This window comes from Corapipo altera, unplaced genomic scaffold (genome assembly GCF_003945725.1).
Source record: "Corapipo altera isolate COAL_440 unplaced genomic scaffold, ASM394572v1 98, whole genome shotgun sequence".
Taxonomy (NCBI): Eukaryota; Metazoa; Chordata; class Aves; order Passeriformes; family Pipridae; genus Corapipo; species Corapipo altera.
The window spans coordinates 2796277-2820292 of record NW_020884914.1 but is presented as its reverse complement, the minus strand read 5'-3'; the positions used below and the strand labels follow the sequence as shown (position 1 = coordinate 2820292).

At 42.2% G+C, this 24016-nt stretch overlaps 2 protein-coding genes across 2 annotated transcripts; one reads left to right on the top strand and one right to left on the bottom strand.

Annotated features, from left to right (window-relative positions):
- Window positions 1-1416: 1416 nt before the first annotated feature.
- On the bottom strand, window positions 1417-17072 carry TEKT5 (tektin 5). Its single transcript, XM_027654884.1, is given in 7 exon segments — window positions 1417-1585; window positions 3162-3164; window positions 4853-4955; window positions 4958-5006; window positions 13742-13970; window positions 15781-15968; window positions 17043-17072. Coding segments are annotated over 7 exon segments (771 nt in total).
- A 1317-nt stretch (window positions 17073-18389) lies between these two features.
- On the top strand, window positions 18390-23873 carry NUBP1 (nucleotide binding protein 1). The gene is made up of 10 exons (XM_027654973.1): window positions 18390-18604; window positions 18742-18878; window positions 19048-19116; window positions 19637-19669; window positions 20456-20546; window positions 20838-20992; window positions 22041-22151; window positions 22270-22372; window positions 23083-23166; window positions 23712-23873. The coding sequence occupies exons 3-10, from the start codon at window positions 19093-19095 to the stop codon at window positions 23762-23764; spliced, it is 654 nt and encodes a 217-aa protein (XP_027510774.1). The 5' UTR covers window positions 18390-18604; window positions 18742-18878; window positions 19048-19092; the 3' UTR covers window positions 23765-23873.
- The last annotated feature ends 143 nt before the right edge of the window (window positions 23874-24016 follow it).

The window sequence follows — 24016 nt, the reverse complement described above, 5'->3', positions numbered from 1 at the left end:
TAGAAATATATTTAAAGGCTTCAAGAAGATCCAAATTTCCAAATAACTTTTACTCCTTTGCTTGGTCAGCTGTCAGTATTTGATAAATAGGGTGGGACTATTGTCAATATTTAACAGCTCAACACAAATATTATTCTTCATACACTGTAAAAATAGTATATGAAATGCAAATAAAGTGCTTTATTCCAGGGTTTGGTAGTAACAGAAGCAAGTGATAAAATCTCCCTTGTCTCCATACAAAGGCATAGAGAGGGAGAAAAATGTTACCAGTGGTAACAGTCTTCTGTGCTGGGAAACAAAACAGTGAGATTCCTCACTCCTCCCACCTAAAGTCATGTCCCAGGGAGGGTTCTGTGATAGAAAATTGTTGTGATGTGTTTCTGAGTAAGAAACAGCGAGGTATGATATTAATTGAAACCAGATTACTGTGAAGTCTGCAGGAACAGAGCTCCTCCTGTCTCCAGCAACACCACCAGGACCCCTTGAACTGCTCTGCAGTCATATAGTGCAATACAAAACTCAGATATTTCTGGGACTTTCCCTAGGTTCAGAAAAAAATCATGCCACAAAGCCACCATTTGGCATTAGCCTGCTGGATGGAGCAGCCTGCCCTCTCCATAGGCATCTACCTCATGACTGTGGCATCATCCTGAGGAAAATCCAGGTGCAGAGCAGTCAGTGTGACACGGGTTTAACGGGGATCAGAAACAGGCCTGGATGTCACTTCCCAATCTCGTGTTCCAAAATGGTTTCCCATTACTTAAAATCTTTAGGGACATTATCTGTGTGTGAATGCTTTGCCACAACGCCCAGGAGATATTACTTTTTTACCTGAAGGAGAGAAGCTGTGGGGGGGATGTCTCAGCCACAACCCACCGTGACAGCCCCGGCGGGTGTGCTCTGCAAGGGTACTTGTGTTGGTAGCTACATTAGGCCACCACCCACACAAAACAAAGGGAAGGAACAGAGCCAGTTTATTCAGGAGCCTTTCAGATCTAGCATTGTTTCGGATTTGGCTTCTGTTCAGTGTAAAATGCGTTTTGTGTGTTCCTAGAGCTGCCCTGTAGAGAGGACCCTGAGGTGGCAGAGAACAGCTCAGTTATTGGAACTGTAGTTTGCTGCTTACTCTGTAAATTAGTGTGAGTAAATCCAGGAAGAAATACAAATAACAGTAGAACTTTATTATTCCATTTTGTCCAAAACAGCTGTGCTGCCTTACCATTAGTTCTTCCTCTAATCCTTTACCATGATTACTGCACTATTAATATGTTTCAGCTATCATCCAGAAAAGTCAGATCTCAAAGCCCATTCCATCCTTCTCCTGTCCATCCCACAAGGTAGTGCCTCACTGAGAACTAGAAACCTGAGCAGTCTTGACTACAGACTGAAGGACAATTTCAGAGCACTTTAAGAACATCATGTTCCTGTACACTTCTTGTCAATGAAGAGGGAGTTTGCCTTCACAGAAATGTTGTCTTCTGGCATTGATTTGTGGAGGATCAATATCTGCAGAGTGTCATGTGCTTCTTGCAGACATCACTTGAAGGCCTGTATGATGTTATCTATAGTGTAAACTTCAGTGGCCCTTAAAAAGAGAAGGGGACGAGTTGCTCACATAACTTCAGCTGTCCCTCACCCCATTCCTGTTTTTAAAGTGGACAGGTCACACTTTCAGGCAGGGTTTATACAGCTGTCTTGAACTGAATCAGTATGAAACCCATTTGCCAAACTAGCTTGCACAGCACCTGTAAGAAATGATGCTTTCTTGCTTGTGTTGACCTTCAACAGTGGATTAAGCCCCTCTGATATATCTAATTGCTGTATTCACTTGCAGCCTCTCGTTTGTGCAGCCTCTCTGGGAGCATCATAGCTGTGTTGAACACTTGAATATGGTCCTGTAGAATCCATTTGGGATGGATGTCACTAGAGAGTGTTGAGGTAGTTCATGATAGCTCAGACTTGTAAGGCAGGACGTGCTAAATGGTCCAGATTTGGCAGAGGAGCACATTAATCAGAACCACTTTGCCAGAACAACCACTGAATGTGGGGCTCTGAAATCAAGATGTTCTGTGAGCTGATATTGGCCACGTTGCTTCCCGTGGCTTATCAATGGACATGAGACAAATCTTGTGTAGTCACTGAGCTGGTAAACTGCTCCATGCACTATGGGCTATAAGAAAGATTGATTTTTCCAGAGACTATTTAACTCATCTTAGGATAGTCCCAATTTTTTAAGCACAGAAAAACTAGACTTTATTAATTTGTTTTCTGTCTAATCCCTCCAACTACAAAGTTGGCAGCACACACAGGGAACAAATGCCAACATCAGCACTTCCTTTTAAATAAACAGCCACTCAGATAACATTTACATGTTACAAAGAAGTGGTTCATTTGATGTTTTCTTTCTCTATTGCAGCTGAGCTATTGGGCTGAATTCTTCTTCCTTTAAACCAGATGAGAGAAATACACTTAGATTATTTAAAAGCAAAAAATCTTTTAAAAGTGAAGTAGCAAATGGTTTTACTTTCTCAGATAGGATTTTTTTCTGTAAGAAAATGCATTTTATTTGAGACGTGAGCTCAAGCAAAACTGTGCTGGAAAAAACTGTCCAAATTTCAAAATCCCTGTCAGAATTTCTATTTCTAATTGCAGTTCTGATGAACAAACCATTCAATAATTTTAATCAGCTACAGCATCCAACATAACTTGGTCTGGATTAGGGAGCTGTGGTAGAGTAAAATGTATATGCATTGGAGGAAGGAGAACAGGATATGTTAATTATCTGTCAAGATAACTGCATCTAGTAAACATTGTACTTGTATAAACATTTGGGTTAAAATAGTGGAAATCATATTAGACTGACAGAAAACTTGCATGTATGTTAAGCCTAAAATACTTCTGTATTCTGAATATCTGTGTGACAGTCTATGAAGCTCTCACTTCACTTCAGAGCTACCAGGAGTTAGCTTGATTCAGAACCCCTGTGTACTTCTGGGCTTTATGTCATGGTAATGTCCTTTCACTCTAATTGAAGAAAAATTCAAAGATATTCTGGTGTTCTAGAGACTTCAAGTGAAGCTTCCAAATTGTTTTTAGACAGGACCCTTTGGAACATCAACAGCATGGCTGGCAGTTGTGGGAAGAAAAAGGGATAATGTGACAGTCTGCATTCTTGATGCTAAACGAAACATGTTTTGTACCTTGGATGCCTGCAATCCTGCTGACAGGACTGATATCAATCCTAATGCTGCAGTTTTGTGGAAGAGATCTTCAGAGAGGATGTAGAGCACAAAACTCAGAGTGAGTCTGAAACTGGAGTTGTGTATGAATATTTAAGGCCATCTTGCTTTGTTCAATTTGTTGGGGGATTTTAATAAAATTATTATACTGTCTTACATGCCTGCCTAATTGATGGTGTGGCGGTAACAGAAGTGACAAATTATCTGCTCCCATAATAAATGTAGCTGCTAAGTGAATGCTACAGTGTAATCAGAAGATTCTTCTGGTTTCTTGCAGCTGAACTCCTGTGTCTGGAACAGGCCTGATTTATGTGATAGGAAAAGCCACGTGAATAAAACTATCCAATTGGGTATAAAAGAATTTGGATCCAAACCAATATTTTGTGACAGAATAGATGTGGAGAGCAGAGCATGAAGTTGAAGAAATCTAATATATGGATGCACCAAAGGAAATGTCAGGATCCTATTAAGGAGGTATGAGGCTAAAAAAAAGAGATACATTACATTGTACATTTATGGTTTAAGGAGTTAGAAAAAGTGAAAAGATTCCAGTACAATAAACTATGATTTATTACCACTTCCTTGTTTGAATAGAAGCTTTTTGAGCTGATAAAACAGTTTAGTAAAAATAATATACTCAGCTGAAGCATTATGTACTTCATTAATCTCATTGTATGTGAAGCCGTTGTGTATAGTAGGGTTTTGCTAGAGGCAAAAATAAAAAGGGAATTGTTTTCTACTTTTCATTAAAATATGCAAAATTCTTTTACTAGACTGTGACTCCAGCTGTGAGAAGAATTTCTTGGGTAAACCCCCACAGAACAATTTGAAAACAGTATTTTAAAGAAGATATACTTGACAGTGTTCTTTTGGAACACTGACATGTTCTGACTGGATTGGAGGGAGATAAATGCGATTAAAATTCAGAAGACCCTTCAGTCATTAGGGAAGGCTGACTCATATCTCAGACATCTTCCCATCTATCCAGAAAGACACAAGGGACCACAGCACAGGGATCACCAAGCTGATGCCAGCAAAGCCCCCCCACTTTATATCCAAAATATATGCCAAATGAGCTAATCTGTACCAAGACTGTACTGGAGCCACCATATGGTTGGAAATTAGTTGTGTCAGTAAGACATGCTGCCTCATTCCTGTTTGCAATTAACTTTTTAAGGAGCCTGATGATCAGGTAGGGTTTTTTTGAGTCATAAGACAGACTTTTGTCTCAGATGTTCCTAAAATAGGTATCTCCCAAAGTGAAATCTTGTTTCCTATAGGATGGAATTAAAATCAGTTCCTAAGTCCTGACTGAATCCCAAAAGAAATGAACCACCAACAAGCAATTGAACTCTTAACTGTCCTGGCAGAGGGATTCTAAAGATAACTACACACATTGGAGTTCTAAAGGCAACTACTCATATTGATGTTTTGGCCCATTATTTCAGTGCAGCTGCTTGGATTTTACTTTTTTTTTCCTCCCGGAATGGAATTTGAATCCCAATGTGGTGAACGCAACACTAATCTCATCAGACTGATTCACACTGTCACTGAATTCCCTGTTCTCCAGTGGCTGATGAAGGAAGAGATGGAGCAGTCTGGCCTTTCCTTACTGAAACTGAGATGCATCACAGCAAAGTGCATTATTGGGTCATTTCATTCTTCCCTGCAGGCAGGTCTGAGTCACTTCCAGTGGGTTCTCCTTTGTCTTTAGCATCTCTCCAGTAACACGATTGTAGCTTCTGTCTGGAAGATTTCCTGAAGCATCTGAACAAAGCAGAATGTTTGTGTAAGCCTCACATATAAGGTCAGAACTCACCCCTGCTTTTAAACACTCCTGTTGGAACTGCTTCCATTCTGGAATGTCATTTTGGTCAATTTAGGGGAGGAGTTTACAATAATCTCACATCAATCAGACTGATTTGTGTAACGTTGGCTTGATCTTGCCATTTCTCTAAAAGGACATAAATCTCCCAGGAGAGCCAGAAGGAGGAGGCCTTGCACTCATACATCACATGAAAGCATTTAATGAAGTTGTTCCTGGAAAAGAGGTGAACAACTTCCACTAAGAAATGCACCATTTCTTTCATATTATAAAATTATGAAATTTATAAGCAAATTGGAATATAAGTTTATGACAACCAGAAGAGAAGCAGTGAATTATAGCAATGGGGCAATTACAACCATGCTTTTGTGATAAAGCCATTTTCATAGAGGCAGTGTTTACAACTGTACAGGGATCTCTTTCCATTTTGTTTCGCTGTCTAATTTTTATTCTAAGTAAAAAAACCTGCTGCTTCATCTGTGACCATTTTGCAGAGGTAAATTCCAATAAACTATCACTTTCATTTAAACCTTCATTCAATTCTTAGTTCCTTTTGCCTTATAAAAATTCAAAATCAAGTATGTCCCCTTAGAAATGGTTTCATACTCCAAGTATTTTGGGGACATTTGCTGCAAGAACATATGAACACAGGTCATATTTCCCTACTGAAACTAAATTCTCAAAGTTTTGAAAACTTCCATGGGAGCTGTAGAGGGAAGACTAACTTCCTTTGAAGAGTTATTTTCTGTCCATGGAGAAGATAAGGAGTAAACACTACCAAAAAGGAGAGACCCATGGAATGAGCATAGCACAGTTTTCAGTTGCAGTGCATGTTATCATATAATCATACTATCCCTGAGAATCCTCCAGTGCTTCTTGTATGTTTTAATTTGTGTATGGGAAAAAAGAGAGAGAAATTGCAAGGCAAAAGTTTTGTTCAGTCTTCAAAAAGAAAGAAGGGAGAAATTGTTTATATTTCCTAACCCATTGATTATTGTTACTCTCATTTATCCAGATTCAGTGTGGAAAACCTGTTTAAGCTTTTCTTGTAGACAGTTTTAGAGTGGAAGAGGACAAATTGAACTAACATAGTTTCTCAGCCAGTCTACTAAAATCAATGCAACTTGAATTTCAACAACCACTAAAAATGGCATAATGTGATTTAAATTATGGTGCCATTTAGATCTTATCTACACACTAAGTTGTATCAGATTTGCTGATGATGTGTGTGGTTTGAAAATTGAAGTAGTTCCTGCTGCTGAAACGTTGTTTATGGACAAAACCCAAAGAGTTAAGGATGCCAAGAACCTGCATCCCAGTCCAGATCCTTAAGGGCTTGTTGACACTGTCCATGGAGCAATGTGGAAGATCTCCTGGCTAACACTGTCCAAACCTGCTGAACCCTTACAGCAAAGCAGATTTGCAGTGGATGAATCACTTTGGACCCCAAAGCAGCAGCATGTGAACATGACTGAACATTTTGAGCCACTTCTCCACGTTGAACTGAGCCCTCACAGGTAGTTTCTCAAGACCTAGCCAGCTTGAGAGCATCTTCACCCAAAAAGGAGCCTTTACTGATTATAGACTGAAGAGAAAAAAAAAATCTGGTTTGTTATGAAGGGAACTCAGTATGGAAGAAAGTGAAGGTAAGAGCAGTAAATTTCCCCCTGTAATTTAGTTCTGCAGTGGTTCCTTCTTAATTAGATACTCACTGTAAGCTAGCTGTGATTTAGAGGAAATATTTTTGTAGGTAATTCAGTGCACCTTGGTAGCTACTTGTTTTGCAGCAGAACTACTTATGGTGAGTGCATGGTTGGACACATCATTTTACATCTTGTCTCCAGTTTTACTGGTTACAGAAAGAGACTTAATGACATTAAATATCTCCATTATGCATCAAGCCCACATCTTTCCTTTTCCCTGAAAGCACCAAGGATTTGGGTCTTCTGCTGCTCAGAAGTAGACTTTTGAGTAGCTTGCACTGTTGTCAGAACTTTATTGGGTTTTGTTGTGTGTTCATCTGGAGGTGGCAAAGGTGAAGTCCAGCTCCTGGGCAGTGCTGGTGATGAAGCAGATGTGACTTGGGGACAGGTTTACAACGCTGTCAATCCCATCCATTGCTCCCACTCTTCACTGTTCATTGCTAACCAAAATCAGCAACCTGTGGGGATGTACCAAGGCTGTGAGGCAAAGATGTTCAGTGCTTTCAGAGGTCACCAGGGTCCTCCTTTCCTGTGTTTGTGTTACAGCCCCTGTCAGCACAGAATGCTTCCCATGCCAAGCCTTGCTGCTTGCCAGGGAGCCAAAGGCACTGTATTGTGGTTCTGCTGCCTGCACTGGGCAGTTGTGAGGATGCTGGACTCTCACCTTAATTCTACACAGAACTGGGAGCAGGTTGTAAACAGATTTATTTCTTTTAGTAACAAGTGTAATTGAAAGTAAAAACAAGGCAACAAAGCAGCACATAGCTCAGTAAGAACTGGGCACAGTCATGCCTCAATTTCAGAAAGCATTGAGTGGATTACATGTTTTCTATTTTTGGTGGAGCAGAGGATTTCTCTTGGTCCAAATCCTAGGTAGGACCTTCGTGGTTCAGACTTTGGTCTTTATTGGTAGTAACACTTTCTTGAGCAGCAGTTGGAAATGGTGATTCAACTTTGTGGGGCAAATCTATCGAAGAAACAGTACAATTAAAGCAGTCTAGAGCACTTGGTTAGCAGTGAAGCATGACAGTGAAACCAGCTCCCAGAGCAATGCCACAGCTCACACAGGTGCAAGTGTTACAGTAAGTGTGTAATACAGTCACTATGCTGGTACTGTGATGGTATGATTCCATTATTTTAACTTATTTGGTGAATTGGATTAGGTTGCAGGCTGTCTTACACCGAATTACTTCTAATTGTTCTAATATGATTTGAGAAGAGGAGGAAATTAATGTTTTCTGCAAGAAAGTGTCTGCAAGCACATTAAACAGAAGGAGGGCAGCTGATTAGTGCTACTGAGCAAACCCCTCATTCATTCATTCACTAAAAAAAATATTGTTTAACCCTGCCTGTGAACTCAAAATTCAAATGTGCAATTATACATCCATCTTTAAGCCTTGCTGGGCTGCATGTAAGTGGATGTGGTTTAGGTTCCTTGTGTGTTCTCAAATTTTTACTTTTTTCCAAAAAAATCACTGGCATTTAAGCCATACAAAGAAAAATGTCCTCAGGGGAACCACCTCCAGTGCATCACAGGAGCTTTGTGCAAACAGTTTTCGATTACTCACTCTGGCCACACATTGGATGGAATGGTTTAAAGAATGTGCTGTACATGAAGGGATTGGTGGGGAGGATCACCAGACTGAGCTGCTCCAGCCCACGTCATTCCTGGACCACCTCCAAAGGCAGGAAGCAAAAACAACAAATGCTGAGCAGCGTGTTCCTAGGAGAGCCTGGTGGGGCACCGGCAGCTGCACATCCGGAAACTTTCCCCTTCCAGGACATGAGTAAAGTTTTGTGCACAGCATTCCTGTGAGCATGGACAAAACTGCTCCTGCTGCTCATTTTACCAAGGCCACGGTTTCTGTAGGCTGGATTAGCTGGACCGAGAGCAGTCAAACAGGTTTCATCATGTGCTCAGGGTAGTCTTAGGTACAACATAAGCATTTTTAAAATGCTGCAGCCTGACCTTGTTTCTTTGTTGTTTCTGAGGTTAAACTACCTCAGTGGTTGCTACCTGGATGCAAAAAGCAGCAGCAAAACCAGCAGTAATGTGGTGGGAGGAACATACTTGTGCCTCCTCATTTCATAAACTTCATTAATATTTTACCTTTCTGTTAGTTTTTCTAAACCCTTTTCGTCCATGTTTCCACATTTCACCTAAATTATAGTGTAAAAGTTAACATTTGTTCAAGTTATACTTAACTGAATAGTGTCCTTATGACTGATTTTGCAATTAATTTTTTTATATATGCCACATTATTTCAAAGTAAAACTATGCTATCTTGCAATATTTGGATTACAAGCATAACCCAGATCTTCAATCTGAAATGAATTTGGACCTGACAGTTTTTATTGTCATGTCATAGACACGTTCTTGTTTCTCCATTTGCCCATAGTTCATCCTCTGATGGACTCTGTGCAAGTCTTTTTGACCCTATGAGATAAGGCAACCATTTTAGGAGAGTGATAAATCTGTTTTTGTCTTCAAGTGACTGCCTTAACTTCATATCTGTAATTTCCCTTGGTTTGGAGGCAAAAGTCTATTCCTAAATAATTATTTCCTCCTTCAAACAGGTTTTTCCAGAACATTTTCAGCTGTCCCCACCAAGCAGCACATACCTTCCCAACCACTTCTGAGTCACCCTTCACTAATCACCCGAAAACGTTACTCTCAAACAAGTTCTAATATTAGATTGTGAGATTAACTGTACTCACGGGCACCATGAACGGGCATGAGAAACTGTAAATAACTGAGATTTTAAAGTATCAAAAGAGAAAGAGGAAAAAACAAAATCAACAAAAATATGTTTAAAAAGTTATGGGAGGATAGATTGAGGTCTGAGATGAAAGGATTTGTGGGACAAGTGCCAGAGGGAAAGTATTCCCTCTCCTATACCATGTCCTCCCACAGCTCCCGACGCTGCTGCTCCTCTCCGTGCTCCTTGCGTGGGCACCTCCCGTGGAATTTTGGTATTTCTTTATTCCCATTCGGAAGAACAGGTTATGTCCTATGCAAGAGCCGTAGGAGGGCTCCTTTCAGATAAGAAGTTTGAGGCTGGGAGGCAGTTTCTGCTATTATTGCCACTGAGGTTTTCCTGACTTTCCTTCTTTGTTGAATGTTAGTTATAAAATTAAGTAGGCTCTCCCTTGATTTAGAAGAAAGTTGTGTAAATATAAAATTTATGCAATTCTTCTAGGCACTGTATAAGCATACCCAATAGTTGCTAAGACAAGAAAGTTTTTTACCTTAAATTTATATATCAATTTAATAAAAATAATGTGGGAAGGATGTAGACTCTGAGGCAGTAGCTTACTAAAAGAAAAGACTGTAGGTTCTTCAGGTAAAGAGTAAAAATACACCAGGCAGAAAGGAAAGTGAGAGTAATTTTCCCTCCTATATTGATATAATATATTGCCTTTTCACACCTCAGGGGTAAAAATTCCCCAACAAAATGGAGCTGTTTCTAAAAGCACACATTCCCAGTGAATTGAGTGGAAATACTCAGAACCACGGTGACTTATTTATTGGAGTGGGTGGTTGCTTTTTCATGGCTTTACTAAACATGTACCTGTTTTTCTAGCATCCTTCTGATCCCTGTGCTCCCAGGGGAACAGCAGGGCTTGCAGGGAGGGTGCACAGGAACACTTCTGAGCAGGTGTTGGAGCTGGCAGGGATGATCTTCTGTTTAGATAGGGTGTAAATACTGGACTATGCAAACATGTCCCTTGTTGTCTGGTCTGACTGATTCCCAGAGCTAATGTACATAAACACCCTGCCCTGTTGGCTATTTCCAGGAGACTGAAGCCAAGGTAACTATTTATGTTAATATTCACTTTATAGAAAAGAGACACAAATGTGTTAAAGGGAGCAGGCACCACAATTGAAGGTTTTCCTTCTTTTCCTAAAGATTTGTGTCCTTTTACACCAAATGTAAAATATATTTACAGTAATATCTTTTGGCATAGATTGTTTCTTGAGGCACCCTCTTCTAGACTGAGCTGTGTACGCTGTATTTTCTGTTCACCAGACTAAAAATGTGGTCCTAAAGCAGCTCTGAGCCTGACCAGAGTCGTATGTTGAGATTTGGACTCCTCAGAATATTTGCATCCCCAAATAACCACAGATATCTGTCTGTGAGCCCAGTGGTGATGAAATACAGTGGAGCTGTAATACCTTCTTTGGCCTGTGATCTAACCCTTGCCAAATACCTCACTGGGGCTTCTGGGCTTCTGCCTCCAGCACCTCATAGTTCCAGTGTTCCACTATCCAAATTCTGGATGAACTCACATTATTATGACCAAGATTAAGCCCAGAATCAAGTAAGATAAATTAATCATAGACTTCTGTGTGCCAGGGATATAAACAGAAGAAAATGTGCCATTTCAACATAAGGTCATTTTTAGATCATCACCATATTCCCACTATTTACTCTTTCATGTAGTTTTTGACTCTTTCCCCTTTAAGAGTACTGATTTTTAGAAACAAATGGTTGCAGGAGGTTCCCTGTATGTTGTTTTGGGGTTGGTTTTGATCTGGAAAAGATTTTGCTGTTTCACAAATCAGAAAAGTATTTTTCAAAAATGTGCTCAGGCCTTATTAAAATACCAGCTTTTCCTGCTTTCAAGATAGGAAATCATTTCTACGTTAATTTTCCTGACATTTTTCTCTTGTTTTATGAGAGCTACCCTGCTTAGCTAGGAAAATAATTTGTCAGAAAGAAGGATGTCTCGGAGAGTGTTGTTCACTGCTTGAGGAAATCAATGCAAAACCAAAAGATTGATATTTTTTAAACACGAACCCCAAAATTGTGGCACCCATTCTCTCATTGCTATTAGATGAGAAGGGAACAGGAGCTGTAGTAGCTGCATTGACTATAATCACACCCCAGTGGAAGAACAGAGCTGTGGTAGTATTTAAGAATTAAGTCAATGGCTGTTGTACTGAAGCATAACCCAGCAATTTTTTTTTCTCTAATTATTACAGACTGGAGAAAGAAGAAAGGCTTACTGATAGATACCTGTTAGATGGACACTCATCCATACTCACTTCTGCCCTCTCTTACCTTCTCCTTCCTCTGGGTCCTCTGAGGTCAGGAGTGAGAATTAACAGCACTTCTACCATATAACTTCACCCAGAGCTTAACCAGCAGTGTTTTTGCTCAGTGAACCTCTTGTATTTTCCTTTCCTTTGCCAACGCTGACCAGCCTGAATTCCTCCTCACCAGCACATGCTGTTTGCTTCCCCTCCAGCATTTCGTTATCCTGATGTAACTACATTACTATGGAGTTTGTGATGAGCAAAGTATCTCTGTTATGTGTGTGCTAACTGGTAACTCAGCAGAAACAGCAGCATTAGTTCATAGAATTCAATCTTCTTTGATTTTTTTATCCATGTATACCAGACAAATTAATTATTCCTTGTGAAAATACTCAAGTTTCTCCAGGTAGTTTATTATTGCTGTTTAATGGTGTGACAGTATAAGGACATAACTCTTGCTTTTTCTATTATAATCCAGTTGTCAGCAGTTATGTCCCAGTGTCAGCTGGACTCCATGACAAAACCCCTGCTCATGTGTCAGTATCTCACAGTGCACTTTGTGATCCCATATGTGCACCCTGTGCTACCTTAGGCCATAAGTTATTTTATAAAAAGGGCACTTTAAAGCAGTAGAAAATACCAATGGAAAATGTGAAGCAAATGTTCTTACCTGTAAATCCATGAGAAACTGAGATGGATGGCCAATTTAGGGATAAGGTGCTGTAGCTGGCCAGACCATACACAAAAAACTACATCTTTCATGCTTTGTAGGCAGGGGAGGAAAAAAAAACAACAAACAAATAAACATGTATTTAAGTGCTGTGCTGTGAGCTTACACTTATTTAGCTGGTTAGTTTGCACTTTCCTAAGAGTCCCTAAAAATAAACTGAAAACATCTTAAACTACTTATGACAAGTAGAATGGCAGGAAAACTCTATTGTTTCCAAATGTGCACTGAAAAAAATGAGTAAATGTGAGCCTGCTCTATAAGAGAAAGAATCTTACTGGAAGAACTTAAAGACCTTACAGTAGAACTCTGACTGAAGCCATATGAAAGTGAGTCTTGCTGCTTAACAAGATTTTATCTGTCAGTATAAAGTTAACCTTCAGGTCAACTTCAGAATATATGTTTCAAAATTCAACTAATACACTTACACTTTTGACTTAGTGAAAACTTGCTGAAAAGGCAGTACAGACAGAGACTGATACAGGTCTGTCTTCTTCTGAGCCATTTCTGCCTTGTATAATAGGAAGACAAAGGCAGAACAAATGTTTGAAAAGTTTACTGTGACCCACTTGGAAATATGAGATTGTTTCCGTCCAGAACCAGGCCAACATTCAGGCCAAAGATATGGAAATGTGTTTATGAAAAGGGAAGGAAAACTTGGAAATTAGGTGTCAAGGAGATACTAATGACATTCTCTATGTAAATACTTCTAAATTTCAGTTAATTTAGGGCTCTCCCCTGGCTGCTTCAAAATAAAAGTGCAAAAACTTAATCATCTTCTTCCTCTAAAACAGATAAATGTGCTGTTTGTGGGTCTTTTTATTTGCACATTTTCCAAAGTTCATTCACTGTTTAAAAATAAAATAAAATTTAGTGTACTATTTCTGTATCAGGAAATGGACAGGGAGTATCACCAGGTAATGTAAAATCAAAAACATACTATCTAAGACCTCTTTCCCCACTTTAAACATGTAAGTTGCAAATGAACATAATCAGTGTGTGATTAAGGTTTCCTGTGAAACCTTGTCATCTGTCTGTGAACAAGCTCTTCTCAGGCCGTGTGTGAGTCAAGTGCAGCTCCAGGAAAGGTAATACAGGTCTATCCTTTGAGGAGGTGCTTATTCAGGGAGGATGTAAACTCCAGAGAACATTTCTATGCCTTTTAGGTATAATAATATGCAGCTGCCAACTCTTAGTGAATCTTACCTAGGCCAGTTGTGCTTGGAGTTTGTTCTTTGCATCAGATACTTCAGCAACATGATTATTAAAGGCTAAGTTAATGCTGAATAAATGATTCCACATCTCCTCAGATGTGCACTCCAGTCCAGCCTCTGCATCCTTTCAGGGCAGGACAGAGTTGGCCCCTGCATATTGAGAGCACCTGATGTTGTCTCCACTGAATTTAGCCCAGGAACTTGTTGCAGGAACTGAAACTCTTGTAAGGAATTTAACATAAATTGCAGCCTGAGCCCCTGGCTTCAAAACTGCTGCTGCAGTGCAAGCTACTGTTTTTGGAGTTAAATTCACCACTGACTTTAATGCTTTGCTTAGCCTGCTAGATCACTCCTCTCTTCACCCAAGTGTTTAGTGTATTCTATGAAAAGTACAGATATTTTACTTACCAAATTGAAAGGCTGAGACAAACTTCTGTCTGCATTTAAACTTCTTTCCCAACAGAAAACTTTTTTCCTAAGAATTTTCCCTGCATGCTAAACTCTGCAGGGATAAATCATTATATTTTGGTTTCCACATTTACCCTACATTTTAATTGAATCCTGGGAGTAAATATTAAGGGATGCAAAAAGAAAAGGTTAATTTTGTTTTTGTCAGTGCTTTTTTTCTCAGTAGCCTTTCTTCAGTTTTTCATAGGGTATTCCTCTGTCTCCAAACTCAAGTACTGATTTTCCTAAATGATTTGGAATTCCTTAGTGCTGCACACTTATTTAGGCAGCTGCCCTGAAAAATTTCAGGCAACCAACCTGATAGTAAAGTACATAAGTCAGTCTACAGAGCCTGAGCTGGCTGTGCTTACAGCTACTGATCCAGACAATCTTGATGTATTTTCTACAGGATATTTGCTTTGGGATTTTTTTTCCTGCTCTACGATCTGATGGATTATATTCATCTTCTCATCAGAAAATTAAATTTCCATGTAGGTTTCCATCTTGACTATCTGAAATACTTGGTACTTAATCTGTTCTTTAACATTGCTTTTTCAGGTTGTCATTTATCCATCTGGGTCTGCTGAGGCAGAAAACACCTGCTCTGCTCCTGAGTGCTGCAGGTATGTCTCAGACTGCCAAGTGGTTTCAGGAAAACATTAGTGAAAAGTGTAGTTTCTTTGGATAATGGATGGTGAGAAAGGAAAAGGGCTGCAAAACTTATCCACATGAATCTGCTTTTTACTAGAGCTGACAAGAATAATTTTATTCATTGCTAATCCTGAAAGTAGGTAGTGTTACTGGAGTCAGCAGAATGCCTGCCAAGTTTCCTTCGGATATGCCCTCGTTTCAGTAGTGAATGAGGTGATCTTTTAATGAAAAGCAGAGCATAAGTAAACAAATAATACTGATTTTTTTTTTTCTCCTTCCAACAAGACAGAGTCGTTATCATTTGAGATTGTGAAGTACATTCACCATTCAAGCACTGCTATGTTAATGATAAGGGAACTGACAAGTCATTAGCACAAAAACACTGCCCTCTATTGCAAGATGCTCTGCTGCTGCTATTGCACTTGGATTGGATGCAGGACACTGCTAATAAACAGTTTGAAAACTGCCTGCAATTGGGACATTTTAGTTCAGTAATTTCCTTTCAATCTGTAGCACTAAAGCTGTGCCAAATGGACTAATTTCACAACTCAAGCTCTTTCACAGACAGTATATTTAGTCCTTGGTGAGCATTTATGTGCCGTTTGCTGCATTGCACTTACCTGCACACCTCAGCTGAATTTTTATTTGGTTTGATGTGGTTTTGAAAGCTGAAAGCCACAGAACAGTGTAAATCAAAACAAGGGGGGACCCTGCACAGTGGAGTTTGAGGGTGAGGAGCCAACTGCAACAGAGCTGTAACCAGGACCCAGGATGATGATGGAGGGTCTCACATCAGGGAAAAACAGGGCCCTGAGGAGAGAGAAGCCACTTCTTTCTATATCACTTCTCAAAGATAAAGCCTGGGCTGAATCAGGCTCTTACTTACAGCAGGGAGTACACACAGGGAAGGCTACAGCAGCCACTCGAACTCACGTCTCTGCTGCATTTTCCACTCCATGGTAAAAGTTGATGCTGCCCAATGTGTTCCTCAGGTTAAAGCACTTCTCATCAATAAAATAGGCTGAGTTTTTGTCAGAAAGATCCTTCTCCAGGGCATGCTGTACATCTCTGTTGATATATATATACACACACTGCGTTACAGCGTATCTTGTCTCAGAAAGCTGCGGGACATTACCCAGCAAAAAAAAGGAGAGATAATTTTAAAGAAATGGTCACTGTCAGTTAAATTTATCTGTTTAAAACCTACATAAATAAACTGTAGGGCAGTGAGGGACAAGCAGTGGAGCCACACACAGGGGTGTGTAAACAGGGTAAGATTGATACTGCAAATGCTCACACACAAAAGACCCTCCTCCTGCAATAACTGATGGAACTAATTCTCAGCAGCTGCCGCGGAGGGTAAAGTTATTGCATGAGATTGCAAGAGTGCTGGCAGAGCCCTGGGCTGAGCTCAGCCTGGCTTGAGCACTCCAAGGCCTGGTGTTCACCCAGAGAGCCCTGCACAAGGAGCCCCCGCTGGCTCAGAGCAAGAGGGGTGCTAAGGAAGAGATTCACTTTCCTCTTTTCGGTGCTTTTTGTGGGGAATGTCCTCTATAACTTTGGGAACAGGAAATAAACAGTTGGCCCCAAAAGAAAGATATTTGAACACGTACCTCAGTTTAATATGTGGAAAGTCCTGCAGACATCAGTGAATCTAATCCATATGTTTGACAGGAAGCACAGACCTAAAGTGCCGTACTGGGCTGTGGTCTTACACAGAGCCAAATTTTTCGTGGGCAAGGTACAGTATAAATTTCTGATATGTCTTCCTGGCCAGTTTTCCTCCCACCACAGACATTTGAATTTGCTTAAACATTTGGCTCCACTTCCCTGTAACATTTTCATTAGTTTCCCATAGGAGGAAATTACAGAGCAGGAAGTTCAGGAGCTGTACAAGTATCCAGGGGTGATGAGCATTTCCCTGGGGTAAATACACTTGAAAGGGGAAATGAGTAATAGCCTATTTATTAATGACCAAAAAACAGACCAAGCTCCTCAATTACCTTAATGAAATGTATTTTCAGATTTTTTTCTAGGTTTGTTTTTTGTTTTGGTTTGGTGGGTTTTTTGTTTTCTAGGTGGACTGTCATTCAGTTTTTGTGTGCATTTTTCCAGTGCAAAGTGGTCACATTGTTTGATACATTACTCTGGACACCAAAGCTTTACTCCTGTGCCAACTGTTCCCATGCTCTTGCTGCATCTCCTGTAGTTGGGACTCTGAACATCGTGACGAGAACTTCTAACAGTGGTGGGAAAATGAAGGAAAGGTGAAAAGGTTGTCAAAGGTCTTGTAAGAACATTTTTTTCCTCTTAAGACTAAATATGGGACTTGGGTTTAGTGCTGGACTAGACTGGAAGCATTTTGAGGCAGGAATTGCCTTTTGGTGGATGTTGGTGGGGTATCCCCAACGGGTCTGTCTGGGTGAGTCAGGTTACACACACAGCTCTCTGGCAGGTGCACTGCCAGCCCAAGCAGCACCAAGACTTATCACCAACACTGGCAACTACGTCAGTTCTTAAGCTGTGATGTTACAAGTGGAAGACAGGACAAGGCTGTGCTAAGGCAGCGAGGGGAGAGACAGTGACTATCTGATTGCTCAGAAGTTGACTGGCCAAGTTAAGGCAGAATAATCTCCCAAATGAATGTACCCATTAAATTATTGGAAATTGTCTATCAGCAAGATACAGAATTAATATACTCAGAATTGACACGAAATACTGCAACAGCGCAATTTTACTGGAATGATACATAATTTCCTGGGTATGAAACTTGTGAAACACAGCAGTGAAGTGCATTCCTGTGTCACGCTGTCCTTGGCAGCTGTACAGTGCTGTGAGCTGGCTCAGTGCTGGAGCGCGGCTGCTTCCAGCGGCCGAGCGTGGTGCGGGCACAGAGCCCCCGTGGCTCAGCCCCGGGACCCTGGAACAGGGCTGCGGCACCGGGAGGGCTCCGTGCAATTAATGGTCCATTTATTCTGCCTAGCGGAGTCCCAGAGGAGAAATTCCACGGTGGCTGCTGGCAGAGCTGGACCTGCCGTAGCTGCGGTACCGGCGACACGAGCCGGACCCCGGGGCGGTGCGCGGGGCGTTGGCGGTGAGCCCGGGGTGGGGCTGCTCGGGGGTGTCACCGGAGCCCCCCCGGAGCAGAGTCCCCGGGGGTGTCAGTGAAACCCTCCAGGGATGTCACCGAGGCTGAAGAGGGTGTCAGTGGATCCCTCCGGCGGTGTCACCGGACCCCCCCGGAGCAGAGCCCCCGGGGATGTCACCGAAGCCCCCCGGCGGTGTCACTGGATCCCTCCGGGGGTGTCAGCAGAGGTCCCCGGCGGTGTCACCGGGTACCCGCAGAGATGTCACCAGATCTCCCTCCCAGGTGTCACCGGGTCCCCCCGAGGTGTCACCAGACCCCCCCCGAGGTGTCACCGGGTCCCCCTGAGGTGCCACCGCGGCCCCGCAGCGCCCCCTGGCGGAGCGGTCCCGCCGGCCGCAGGCCCCGCCCCGTCCGGCCCCGCCCCCTCGGGCGGAGGTGACGCACTGTCATGGCGGACGCGGCGGGCGCGGCGCGGCCCGAGGGTGAGCGGCCCGCGGGAGAGCGGCTCGGCCGGGACGGGCCCTCCGCCCGCCGCACCCGCGCCACAGCCCTCGCTGTGCCTTGCAGAGTGCCCGGGGACCGGCAGCGCCCAGGCGGGCAGCGCGGCCGCCTGCCAGGGATGCCCCAACCAGGGGCTGTGCGCGGCCGGCGCGGCCGGGCCGGACCCGGGTGAGTGTCGGGGCCGAGAGGGAGTTGGGGCGGTCCGCGCTGTTGGGGGGCCGTGAGGGGGCTCCGGGCGGTCCGAGGGCCCTGACGGAGCTCCGGGCCGTGCGGGGGCCGCTCTGACGGCCCGGTATCGCCCCCAGCCGAGGCGGCGGAGCTGCGGGCGCGGCTGCGGGCGGTGCGGCACACGGTGCTGGTGCTGTCCGGCAAGGGCGGCGTGGGCAAGAGCACCTTCAGCGCCGCCCTGGCGCACGGGCTGGCGGCCGACGAGCACAAGCAGGTGGGGCCCGGGGCTGGCGGGAGGGGACCGGCTGTGTTCCCCCGCTCCTTAGGGTTTGGCCTTCGTGTATGAACCGCGCTAGGGTGTTCTCACTGCGTGAGTTCGCCCTGCGGGACGGCCCTGTGCCGCCTTGTTTCCAGTGGGGCGCGTTGGCCGGTTTGTTTTCCAGGTTGCTCTGCTGGACATCGATATCTGCGGGCCGTCGATCCCCAAAATGATGGGTCTGGAAGGAGAACAGGTGAGTGAATGCTCGAACGTGTTGCTTAAGGGATTTCTGCTCATTTTTTCAGTAATGTCTTTGGGCTCTGTAGGCTGAAAGCTTGCAAAGGACTGTTTATTGGGAAGTGGCAGTGGGTAGGGAAATAAGGTGAGATGGAGGAGTTCAGCATAATTTATTTTGTAAAAGAGCCATCTGCCTTCAGGATGAGCAGTTCTACAAAACAGCTTTTGTTGCATAGTGTCCACATACTTGTGATAACTTAAAACTTGCATAATATTATTATGACGAACCTTATCAGCCCTCGAGTATTTTATATAAGTATGCGAAGTCATGGATAAACTTACATAAGGATTGAACAGTTATTGTTCACTTACTGATGGAGATCTGGAGATCTGGAGTTTTTACCTCAACCATCCCAATAAAGCAGGATTGTCCCTGCAAGGAGGAAAGCTGTTACCCAGGTTTGACTTATGTTCATGTTTTATGTATTTTCTGTATTTATTTGTCTTATAACTTTATGTATCACTTCAATTTTCAGGTTCATCAGAGTGGATCTGGATGGTCTCCAGTGGTGAGTTGGTGCAGCTGTTTCAGGAAGTTTATTGGGTTTGTTTGGGTTGGGCACTATGTTCTGTGTTAAAAAATGAGTGAGGGAGAAGCAGGAGTGAGTGAGGGAGAAGCAGGAGGCACTTCTGTTAGTTCTTTTTCTAGTTACTTAAACATTTAGATTCTATAGATACAGGATATAGAATCTATAGATTCTGTGTTTCCACATTTTATAGATTCTATGTAGCCTATATCCAGATTGAACAGAACAGAATGCTATAGAATATATTTCCAGGTACTATAGAATCTGGATATATACTCAGAGTGTTAAATTTCTTTTGTTAAATTATAGTAATACTATATCTCTTGTTTACTGATTTCCCTACTGCAGGCAATAAATATAAGTTCCTCAGTTTTGTCATTTTGGGCATCAGTCAGCTGTGTAGTATGTCACCTTTTCTGTGACAGCCAAGAAGTACCTTACACACAAGGAAAACCTCATTAATCTTTACAAAATGCAGGGCGAGTTTTGCAAGAGATCACTTGTAGTGTGCTGTTAAAAAGGCAGCTTGGGCTGAGAGGGAAAGCTGGTTTTATCCTTTTGTTGTCTCCAGTGGTTCCATAAACTGCTGTAACAGCTGCATTTTTTTCAGTGTGAGTATAGTTTTTAATGCCCTGTGATAGAAGATCAGGTTCTCTGCCTTTATTTTATTAATGTCTTCTCTTCCAGCTGCTTTTTCTATAAAATAGGGCTTCAGAGTTGGTTTCTTTACTCTTTCTTCACTGCTCTGTTTCTCTACTTCTCTTTCAGTATGTTGAAGAAAACTTAGGTGTCATGTCAGTGGGGTTCTTGCTTAGCAGCCCTGATGATGCTGTCATCTGGAGAGGACCAAAAAAAAATGGTGTGTATCAAGTGTATCAACAATGATTCACGTACTTAAAAGATTTCAGTTATGTAAATATCATGACCTTTTTTAATAACATAAATATAGTATAAGCTATAAGGAAAAAAGGAGTGAATGGTTTATTATTTCTTTAGTTGAACGTGCTCATTTGGTGAAGTTAAAGTCAAATACATGTTTTTGTCCTAAAGCTGACAAGTCAGAAGAATCTTCTGCCTGGGCTACAGGAGTAGAAATACAGGGAGATGCTTTTTTTTTCCTCTTTTTTCACATCCTTATCCTTTCTTTTAGGGTTGATCAAGCAGTTTCTCCGTGACGTGGACTGGGGGGAGGTCGATTACCTGATCGTGGACACACCTCCGGGGACGTCGGACGAGCACCTGTCCATCGTGCAGTACCTCAGTGCCACCCACATCGATGGGGCTGTCATAGTCACCACCCCGCAGGTATGGGACATGAACTTCCATGGAGAAGCAGCTCACTAGGTAAAGGCAGTCCTGGGGTTAGAGGCTGTTGAACTTCAGGGAAACCCGAGGGTACAGAATCTCAGAGGACTGACTTTGTTGTGTTGTGCTGGCGTGTGGGTTGGGTGGGTGTCTCAGTGGAGCTGGGGATCCCACTGGGTCATTAAACCAAGCTGTTGTGATCTGTGTGGTGAAAGGAAATGCAGTGTTTCACTTCCTTCTTCAAAATTCACATCCTTGTGAATCTGTAATTTACTCACCAATGGCTTAATGCTCCGAAGAATGTCAGTAGGAAGTTTAGTTTTTAAGTGATAAGCTGTGCACTGTTTGACACCTGTGAAGTAGCCTGTCACCTCTGGTAGGGAGTTTTATCATGTGCATTTTTAAAAGGGAAATCAGCCCCTGGCAAGCTGAAACTCAGAATATGTCCAGTTCAGACACAGGTTTTAATGCCTGGTTTGGAGAGGAACAGGAGCAAAAGGCGTGTAGTATTTCCACAGCAGCTGGAAGGATAACACATAAAGGAAGTGAAGTGATGAGTGATACCAGAGAGGTGGTGAGGGAAGGAGAAGAGAACAGGAGAATGAGTGAGGGCAAGCATATATGCAAAAAGTCTGAGGAGCAGATATTTCGGATTTATTTTGGAAGACGTAACAAGTGTAAGCCTGGTGGTTCTTGTCCTTGCTCTATGGACAATACCAAGGGTCCTTCTGTAAACTGAAAACGTGAAAAAGTTGCCTTAAAAGAAATGAAGATATGAGGTGAACATAGGAGATAAATGTGGGTGAGTCTTGATAGAGTCAGATTTTGAAACAGAACCACATCCAGTAGGCTGGAACTGTTGGACCTGCTCTCTTGCTCCTCAGAATTGTTGCTAGAGCACGTAGCACAGATTTCTGTTCCTCAAAATATTAAGACAGCAGTAATAATTCATTATAAATTCTCCTTAAAATAGCTCTAAGGAGGTAACTGAATGGATTCAGCATGAAAACATGACAATTGAAATATGAGCCTTTGCTAATATTTGTAGGAAATCTCGCTTCAGGATGTTCGGAAGGAGATCAACTTCTGCCACAAGGTGAAACTGCCCATCATAGGTGTTGTGGAAAACATGAGTGGCTTTGTGTGTCCAAAGTGTAAGGTAAGGCTGGCTGGGTGTTACAGCATTTGTACTGTGGCACTGTGTATAAAACATTGCTCCAAAAATGCCTTATTCTCAGAATTGCAGTATTTTAACTCTGATTTTCCTGTTGTCCCAGAAAGAATCTCAGATCTTTCCCCCCACTACTGGTGGTGCAGAGAAGATGTGCCAGAATTTGAATGTCTCCCTCCTGGGTAAAGTGCCTCTAGATCCACAGATAGGTAAAGTTACTTATTGCACTGCACCTAAAACAAGTTGTTCCTCCTATACTGATGTTATTACTGGAAAAGCCTGATGTGGGCACTGATGTCTCTTAGGTAAATATCCACTTTTAGATAGAAGGTTTTTTTGAATCTAAAGTTACTGGAACTGTGACATAGCATGATGTGAATGAGGGAAGTGCTCCAGTAATTTCCTTAACCTGAAACTTTTATCAGTTAAGATTAGATGATGCATCTTTTCAGCTCTGTAATCATATTTGAAATACAACATGTCTTTCTCTTTGGTGCAATCACCTGGAAATGCAGGCTGAATAAAATCATAACCACTTCAAAGAATAATACCTTGTAGATGTTAAGTATTAAAACTAGTGCTTTAACCTCACTGTTACTGGCACTGCCCAAATTCTGTTGTGGGCTGTGAGGTGTCTTGGTTCCTCTTCCACCAGCTGTTACAATTAATGCCTGAACTAATGACATCAAGGAACAGGTCAGTACTCCCAACACAGCAAGTGAAGGTTTCTGCTAACACAATTCCTCTGTAAAACTGTAAGCTGTGGTTGTAGTCCTATTACTGACATCAGGGCTTCCTAAAAGGAATAGATGTAGGTGGCTGTTTGAAAGGGTGTCACTGGAGTGGGATAAAGGGTAAAAAAAATAAAAGCTCATCTTTTCTTGTTGCTTTGCTTTTGTGTTTTTCTCTGTCCTTCAAGGAAGAAGTTGTGACAGAGGGCAATCATTCCTGTCTGAAGCACCAGATTCTCCAGCTACATTGTCTTACAGGAATATCATTCAAAGTAAGTCTGAGAATCACTGTGCACTCTCAGTTCCGAGCACTGCTGCAATATATAAAGGTGTTAAACAGGATTATTTTGCCACAAATAATAAAACAGGAAATGTGCATAGCAATTCTGAAAGTAACAGCTGCAAATACCACCTTTGCTTCTGGTCATCGGTTCTGACAGGCTTTTAAAGCCCTAAGGAGATGGTGTTTGATAGCTGGCTTCTGTGTTTGGTTCAGTCATTCACTTGCAGAGATGTGTGTGCCCTTCCTCTCACAGAAAAGTTCTCAAGCAGGCCTGTGGAGGGTGCTCCATAACCCATGGGATGCAGCTGGCTGATTATGCCTCCACTTTTTAACTGTAACGGCACAAAACTCCCATTCAAAAACCACCTAAAGAGCTGGTGTTACAAAATGCAGACAGCTGGGAAATTCCTGAAGCCATTTTCACCATGATGAAGGTCCAGCTTGAGATATTTGTACCAACAGTGATACAGCAACAACAAACTCCTGATATGCAACTGAAATACCATTTATATTACTTTCTCCGTGTCTTTGCAGGAATTCAGGAGTACTGTGAACAACAACATTCTCAAGAAGAAAAGATGATCTAATCTGTGAATGGAATAAAAAATGTAGCTCTTGTTTAAAAGTAACTTATGCCTTGATTTAATAGAAGGAATGTATTCTTTTTGTATATTGCAAATAAATTCTTAATATAAATGTTCTTGCCTCAGTGTTTCCCATAGTTCGGGATTCTTGTAGTTGTTCCCTCACTAGAAGGCTGTGAAACTGCATCTGCATATGGGTTAAGAGGTGCATTCTGCCTGTGGTGTCGTGGTACTGATAACCTGACTGTGAAGTTG